Source organism: Pezoporus wallicus, unplaced genomic scaffold (assembly GCF_028554395.1).
Source record: "Pezoporus wallicus isolate ANWC-B61680 ecotype Strahan unplaced genomic scaffold, APGP_CSIRO_Pwel_v1 contig_12317, whole genome shotgun sequence".
NCBI classification, from domain to species: Eukaryota; Metazoa; Chordata; class Aves; order Psittaciformes; family Psittacidae; genus Pezoporus; species Pezoporus wallicus.
In genome coordinates, this window is record NW_026641908.1 from 1 (window position 1) to 8,360 (window position 8,360).

Consider the following 8,360-nt stretch of genomic DNA (forward strand, 5'->3'; position numbering starts at 1 on the left):
GGTCCATGGGGATGGGGTTCATGGGGATGGGGTCCCATGGGGATGGGGTCCATGGGGATGGGGTCCATGGGGATGGGGTCCATGGGGATGGGGGTCCATGGGGTCCATGGGGATGGGGTCCATGGGGATGGGGGTCCATGGGGATGGGGGTTCATGGGGATGGGGATGGGGGTCCATGGGGATGGGGTCCCTGGGGATGCGGTCCATAGGGATGGGGTCCATGGGGATGGGGTCCCTGGGGATGGGGTTCATGGGGATGGGGTCCATGGGGATGGGGTTCATGGGGATGGGGTTCATGGGGATGGGGTCCATGGGGATGGGGTTCATGGGGATGGGGTCCATGGGGATGGGGTCCATGGGGATGGGGTTCATGGGGATGGGGGTCCATGGGGATGGGGTCCATGGGGATGGGGTCTATAGGGATGGGGTTCATGGGGATGGGGTCCATGGGGATGGGGTTTATGGGGATGGGGGTCCTGGGGATGGGGTCCATGGGGATGGGGTCCATGGCGCTCACCCAGGATGCGGTCCCCGAGGCTGATGGGCTGGGAGGAGATGGGGCCCTGGCGGTGGGGACGGTCGGGGGGCACGAGCGTGGCCTGGCACACGTAACCCGTGACCACGCGGCGCCGCGCCTCCGTCACGTTGTCACTGCAGGCGGCCGCCTTCCGGCCCTGCCACAGCACACGTGTGGGCACGGCCGTGGGGGCGGGAACATACGTGTGTGTGAACATACATGTGTGTGAACGTGTGTGAACATACGTGTGTGTGTGAACATACATGTGTGTGAACATACGTGTGTGTGTGAACATACATGTGTGTGAACATACGTGTGTGTGAACATACATGTGTGTGAACGTGTGTGAACATACGTGTGTGCGTGTGAACATGTGTGAACATACATGTGTGTGAATGTGTGTGAACATACGTGTGTGTGCGTGTGAACATGTGTGAACATACATGTGTGTGAACATATGTGTGTGTGAACATGTGTGCTTGTGTGTGTGAACATGTGGGAACATACGTGTGTGTGTGAACCTGTGTGCGTGTGAACATGTGTGTGAACATAGGTAGGTGTGTGTGTGAACATGTGTGAACATGTGTGTGAGAGCATGTGTGTGAACATACGTGTGTGTGCGTGTGAACATGTGTGTGAACTTGTGTGTGAACATGCGTGAACGTGTGTGTATGAACACGTGTGAACATGTGTGTGCGCACACACGTTCAGACGCACATGTTCACCCACACGTATGTTCACCCACACATGTATGCGCTCTCTCACACACACGTTCTCTCACACACGTTATGCTCACGCACACACACGTGTTCTCACACACACACGTGTTCTCAAACACGTGCTCTCTCCCCCCCACCTGCTCTCTCTCCCTCCCACGTGCTCCCTCCCCACGTGCTCTCTCCCTCCCCACGTGATCTCTCCCCCCCCCACGTGATCCCTCCCCCGTGCTCCCCGCACCTGCGGCCCGCAGAGGCTGACCCGGAAGTGATGCCGGTACCTCCTCACCCGTGGACATCACCCCATGGACCCCATCCCATGAACCCAGACCCCATGGACATCCCATCCCATGGACACCACCCCATGGACCCAGACCCCATGGACACCACCCCATGGACATCACCCCATCCCATGAGCCCACCCCATGGACATCACCCCATGGGACCCATGAACCCAGACCCCATGGACACCATCCCATGGACCCAAACCCCATGGACACCATCCCATGAACCCAGACCCCATGGACACCACATGGACACCCCATGGACCCAAACCCCATGGACATCATCCCATGGACATCACCCCATGGACCCAAACCCCATGGACATCACCCCATGGACATCACCCCATGGACATCACCCCATGGACCCCCATCCCATGAACCCAGACCCCATGGACACCATCCCATTGACCCAAACCCCATGGTCATCACCCCATGGACCCCCATCCCATGAACCCAGACCCCATGGACATCACCCCATGGACCCCCATCCCATGAACCCAGACCCCATGGACACCATCCCATTGACCCAAACCCCATGGTCATCACCCCATGGACACCATCCCATGAACCCAGACCCCATGGACACCATCCCATGGACCCAAACCCCATGGACATCACCCCATGGACACCATCCCATGAACCCAGACCCCATGGACACCATCCCATGAACCCAAACCCCATGGACACCATCCCATGGACCCAGACCCCATGGACACCATCCCATGGACCCAGACCCCATGGACCCCATCCCATGGACCCAAACCCCATGGACATCACCCCATGGACACCATCCCATGAACCCAGACCCCATGGACCCCATCCCATGAACCCAGACCCCATGCCCCCCCCTCCCCAGGCACCTGGTTGCTGTAGGTGCCGGGCCCGCAGGGGTGGCAGGCGGGGAGCCCATCGGAGGGGTGACCCCGCAGGTAGGTGCCGGGGGGGCAGGGCCGGCAGGCGCCCGCCCCATGCTCCATGACGTGCCCGGGGGGGCAGGGGGTGCAGGACCCCGCGGCCTCGGGGCCGCAGCGCCGGCAGAAGGAAGCCACCCCCCCGAGGACGTTGGTGACGTTGATGGAGTAGAGCTTGGCCACGTCGCTGGTGTAGCGCCGGCCCTGGCAGGGACAGCACCCGTCACCCATGGCACCCGATGGGGCATTCCTCACCTCCTCGTGGTACGGGGTGCGCTGGAAAGCCCACGTGAAGCTCATGCTCGCGTTCTTCTCCACCACGTACGTGTAGGACTGCTTCCCCCGCGGGCCCGTCCACGTCTCCACCGGGGTGTTGGTGTGGGAGTTGATGCCCTTGGGTGGGCGTGCGGCAATGGTGGGACCCCCCACCCCACACATACACCCCCCAAAGGGTGTGTGTCCCCCCCCACACCCCCAAGCCGGGTCCCACCGCTCACCACCATGAAGTAGAGCTCGCAGTTCACGCTGCAGATCATCTCAAAGACAAAGGTGATCCTGGCCACCTCCTTGCTCTCCGCATCCTCCAGCACCGGGCTTGGGGGCTGAGGACAGCACGGGGGGGGGGGAACACGACAGCAGCATTGGGACCCCATTGGGTCCCTCTGTGGGTGCTGGTGCCCCCGCTCCCCACCTCACCTGAAGCCGGGCACCACCAACGTGAGGATCATGAAGTCGTTGTCGGAGGCTCCGGCTGCCGTGTAGATGTAGTCCCCGGCCACCTCCCAGCCTGCAGGGACACGGTGGGGGCTCGAGGGGGTCCCCGGGCAGGGCCCAGCGCTAGGGGCAGCCGGCTCCTACCTGCGATCCCCTTGTACTCGAAGTTGATGCCGCTCAGCACCGTGGTCTCCATGTTGGGGGGCAGCACGTTCCACCACTTGTACTCCAGCCCCAGCACCGGCTCCGTGCCCGCGGGGCAGCTCAGGCAGCCTGGGGACCGGAGGGGACAGCACGGAGCCGTGGTGGTACCCAACAGCCCCCCCCCCCCCCCCCCCCATGATACCCATTGGGGACAATGATGGTGACATCTTGAGGGGACCCCAAGAAGGCAGCACGGGGATGGAACCCGCCAACCCCCCGACATCCTGAGGCCACCCCTTGGGGGGTTACAACGGAGCTGACATTGGGAGCCCAACGACCCAGCCCCGGCACAGAACCGGGGGGAGCCGTTGGAGTAGGAACCCAGCGGGCAGGGCTGGCAGGCGGAGCCGTTGACGGCGGCGAAGCCGGGATTGCAGGGGGCACCGGGTCCGGCCCCCGACGGCGGCAGCTTGGCCGCTTGCGGGAGCTCCTCGCTGCACACCTTGGGTTCAGCCCATTTGAACATCAACTGCGTCTGCGGAGCGGAGCCCGGGGGCTGAGCGGGACCGGGGGGGGGGGACACACACAAGGAACGGTTCCCCCCCCAGCTCCCCGCTTCCCCTTCCCGTACCTCCCCGTGCTCATCGCACGCAGAGTGAGTGTAGAAGTAATCCTTGTCCGTGCAGGGCGGCCGCGGCTTGCAGGAGGCTGAGCCGGGCTCTGTGGGGATGGGGATGCTCGCATCACCCCCGTGTCGTGTCCGTCCCGTCCCCCTCCGCTTCCATAGGGGGGAAGACGGGCACGGTGTGGGGATGGGACTTGGGGGGGCCGTGTCCCCGCTCACCCGCGTAGCTGCCGGGCTCGCAGGGCTGGCAGGAGGTGGCCCCTTTGCCCGAGGAGGTGTCGGCGGGGCAGGGCTGGCAGGAGGAGGAGCCGGCGGCGGCCGCGAAGGTGCCGGGTTTGCAAGGGAAGCACTCGGAGGTGAAGGCCACCCCTGGCACGGGACGGGGCTCAGTGATGGGGGCGATGGGGGGACCCCCACCATCCATCCTTGCGCCCTGCACCTACCGGTGATGCCGATGTTCCTCACCAGCACCGGCTTGGGCACCTTGGACCACACGGAGAAGGCCGTGGTGCGCCAGAAGAGGACGTTGTTCCCGCGGCTCAGCTCCACCTGGATGGAGAGGGGTGATGGGGGTCAGCACCCATGGGTGGGGGGGGGTGATGGGGGGGTGAGGATTTACCCCCCCCCCCCTTTGCCAGCACCCACCCTCATGGGGCATCTTCTTCACAGGGGATGGACAAAGGACCTGGGGGGTGCAATGAGGGACCCCCCCCCCCCCACGTCACGTCCCCCCCATGCTCCTCACTCACGCTATGGAATTCCCAACCCTTCTCCGTCGTCCGCATCCAGCGCGACTCCTCCACCGTGGCCTGGCACTGGTCGTTCTGCACCTGCGGGAGTGGTGCGAGGATCCCCATGTGCCCAGGGACACCCCATTGACCCCAGGGACACCCCATTGACCACAGGGACACCCCCAATGCCCCCAGGGACACCCCCATTGACCCCAGGGACACCCCATTGACCCCAGGGACACCCCATTGACCACAGGGACACCCCCAATGCCCCCAGGGACACCCCCATTGACCCCAGGGACACCCCATTGACCCCAGGGACACCCCATTGACCACAGGGACATTCCATTGACCACAGGGACACCCCATTGACCCCAGGGACACCCCATTGACCACAGGGACACCCCCATTGACCCCAGGGACACCCCCAATGCACCCAAGGACACCCCCATTGACCTCAGGGACACCCCCGATGCCCCCATGGACACCCCCATTGTCCCCAGGGACACCCCATTGCCCCCAAGGACACCCCCATTGTCCCCAGGGACACCCCATTGACCCCAGGGACACCCCCTTTGCACCCAGGGACACCCCATTGACCCCAGGGACACCCCCTTTGCACCCAGGGACACCCCATTGACCCCAGGGACACCCCATTGCCCCCAGGGACACCCCCATTGCCCCCAGGGACACCCCCAATGCACCCAAGGACACCCCCATTGACCTCAGGGACACCCCCGATGCCCCCATGGACACCCCCATTGTCCACAGGGACACCCCATTGACCCCAGGGACACCCCATTGCCCCCAAGGACACCCCCATTGTCCCCAGGGACACCCCATTGACCCCAGGGACACCCCCTTTGCACCCAGGGACACCCCATTGACCCCAGGGACACCCCTTTGCACCCAAGGACACCCCATTGACCCCAGGGACACCCCATTGCCCCCAGGGACACCCCCATTGCCCCCAGGGACACCCCCACTGCACCCAAGGACACCCCCATTGACCTCAGGGACACCCCCGATGCCCCCATGGACACCCCCATTGTCCCCAGGGACACCCCATTGACCCCAGGGACACCCCATTGCCCCCAGGGACACCCCCATTGCCCCCAGGGACACCCCCAATGCCCCCAAGGACACCCCCTTTGCACCCATCACCTACAAAGAACTCAAAGACGATGCTGCTGTCGGGGTAGAGGTACTCGAAGGACACGGTCCCCGACTGCTTGAGGTTGACGGCGTACATGAGCGTGGCCGTGCACTCGTCCGTGTTGGAGGCCACGTAGTCCCCCAGCGGCACCCACGTTGACCTGGGGGGGGAACGGGACATCCCCATCACCGGCATGGACCATGGGGTGCTGAGGATGGTGCCAAAGGGGCAGGGAGGTGGTGCTGGGAACGGGGGCTTGGGGATGTGTCACTGCACGGTGGTCCCTGGAGGACATTGGCACTGTGAGAGGCAATGGGGAGGAGGAGGAAGAGGAGGGATCCCGCACCGGAGCTGCTGGATGAATAATGGGAGCGCTGCTGGAAGGAGGTTACATCTGCAAGTTGCATAAAGGCTGCAGCAGCCGCAGCAGCACCGGAGCCGCCGGTACCGGCAGGGTTGGATGGTGCCAGCACCAAAGGGCCCCGGTGCCGGTTCAAGGTCGGGGGACTCCCATGGGTGCTCCCTCTGCGAGGAGGGCTGGTTGCTGTGGGTGCCCCATGCTGGAAGATAAAGGTTGTGGGGATGCCCATGGGTGCTCCCTCTGCGAGGGTGTGGGGGTCCCTTGGGGCTGGGAGTGGCTCACCACCCATAGGGTCCTGGTAGCACCCTGTGAGCATCATCCCCCAGGGAACAGTGATGGAGGGAGTGGGGGGGAGCAGGAAATGGGGTGCTGCCCACGCATAGAGGGGTCACAGCACCCATCCTGCTCACTGCTGCACCGTCACCATTGTGCCAGGGCAGATGAGCCCCCAGCAGCACCCTGTGGGGGAAACTCCTCCTCTGGAGGAGCTGGACCCGATGATCTCCAGAGTCCTTTCCAGCCCCATTGATGCTGTGGCCGTTCCCAGCCCCACTGACACCGTGACCCCCTTCTAGCCCCACTGATGCTGTGACCATTCCCAGCCCCACTGATGCTGTGTCCCCCTTCCAGCCCCACTGATGCTGTGACCATTACCAGCCCCACTGATGCTGTGTCCCCCTTCCAGCCCTGCTGCTGCTGTGACCATTCCCAGCCCCATTGATGCTGTGACCCCCTTCCAGCCCTGCTGATGCTGTGACCCCTCTCCAGCCCTGCTGATGCTGGGACCATTCCCAGCCCCATTGATGCTGTGACCTCCTCCAGCCCCATTGATGCTGTGACCATTCCCAGCCCCATTGATGCTGTGACCCCCTTCCAGCCCTGCTGATGCTGTGACCCCTCTCCAGCCCTGCTGATGCTGTGACCATTCCCAGCCCCACTGATGCTGTGACATCCTCCAGCCCCATTGATGCTGTGACCCCCTTCCAGCTCTGTTGATGCTGTGACCATTCCCAGCCCCATTGATGCTGTGACCTCCTCCAGCCCCATTGATGCTGCATCCCCCCTCCAGCCCCACTGATGCCGTACCCATCCACAGCCCCACCGCTGGCTCCGGCCCTCACCCCGTGCAGTTCTCCACCGCGTCCCCAAAGCCGTCATCGCTGTCCAGGCTGGTGGCGACGCTGGCGAAGCCGTGGGGCACCTCATCCCACTCATCGAAGCGGACGCCGGTACCCAAGGAGTAGGTGCCCTCGGCACAGGGCCGGCACCGCTGCGCCTTCATGTCCAGGAACTCGCCTGCCCTGCAGGAGAACGCTGCACCGGGATGGGGGACACACACACAACACAGGGGTCACCCCAATGTGGCTTCAACCCCCCCACACCCCACCCCACTGCTCCTCCCACCCATCCCGGCCTTACAGCACTCGGTGCCCCTGACGGGGTCCGGCAGCCCGGTGCAGAGCCCCGGTGTGTGCGGCACCGCCACCCGCCACCGCGAGCCCGCGCTGTCACACGCCGTGTACTCGTAGTGGTACTCGGACTGCGGGAGAGGAGACACACGGGGAGCTGCGGCCCCGGAGCGCTGTGGGGTGCTGGGGGGGGGAGGTGGGGTGGAATGCATGCCCCTTCCCCCCAAGGGGAGCCCTTTGGTGGGAGCAGCCTCCATTGGGAGCATCCTTCATTGGGAGCACCCTCCATTGGGAACATCCTCCATTGGGAGCATCCTCCATTGGGAGCACCCTCCATTGGGAACATCCTCCATTGGGAGCATCCTTCATTGGGAGCACCCTCCATTGGGAACATCCTCCATTGGGAACATCCTCCATTGGGAGCATCCTTCATTGGGAGCACCCTTCATTGGGAGCACCCTTCATTGGGAGCACCCTCCATTGGGAGCACCCTCCGTTGAGAGCATCCTCCATTGGGAGCACCCTCCATTGGGAACATCCTTCATTGGGAGCACCCTCTATTGGGAGCATCCTTTATTGGGAGAACCCTTCATTGGGAACACCCTCCATTGAGAGCACCCTTTATTGGGAGCACCCTCTATTGGAAGCATCTTTCATTGGGAGCATCCTCTATTGGGAGCACCCTCCATTGGGAACATCCTTCATTGGGAGCACCCTTCATTGGGAGGACACTCCATTGAGAGCACCCCTTATTGGGAGCACCCTCTATTGGCAGCATCTTTCATTGGGAGC

General features: G+C 63.6%; 1 protein-coding gene across 1 annotated transcript; it reads right to left on the minus strand.

Moving 5' to 3' along the window:
• Positions 1-517: 517 nt before the first annotated feature.
• On the minus strand, positions 518-7,755 carry LOC130608132 (endosome/lysosome-associated apoptosis and autophagy regulator 1-like; the record flags this gene model as incomplete). Its single annotated transcript, XM_057425829.1, has 14 exons — positions 7,579-7,755; positions 7,281-7,473; positions 5,811-5,958; positions 4,661-4,741; positions 4,355-4,460; positions 4,131-4,280; positions 3,918-4,006; positions 3,650-3,821; positions 3,287-3,418; positions 3,128-3,215; positions 2,926-3,034; positions 2,684-2,821; positions 2,378-2,632; positions 518-674 (listed from the first exon to the last, which is right to left on the minus strand). Coding segments are annotated over exons 2-14 (1,786 nt in total), but the record flags the coding sequence as incomplete, so codon positions are not given.
• Positions 7,756-8,360: the final 605 nt, after the last annotated feature.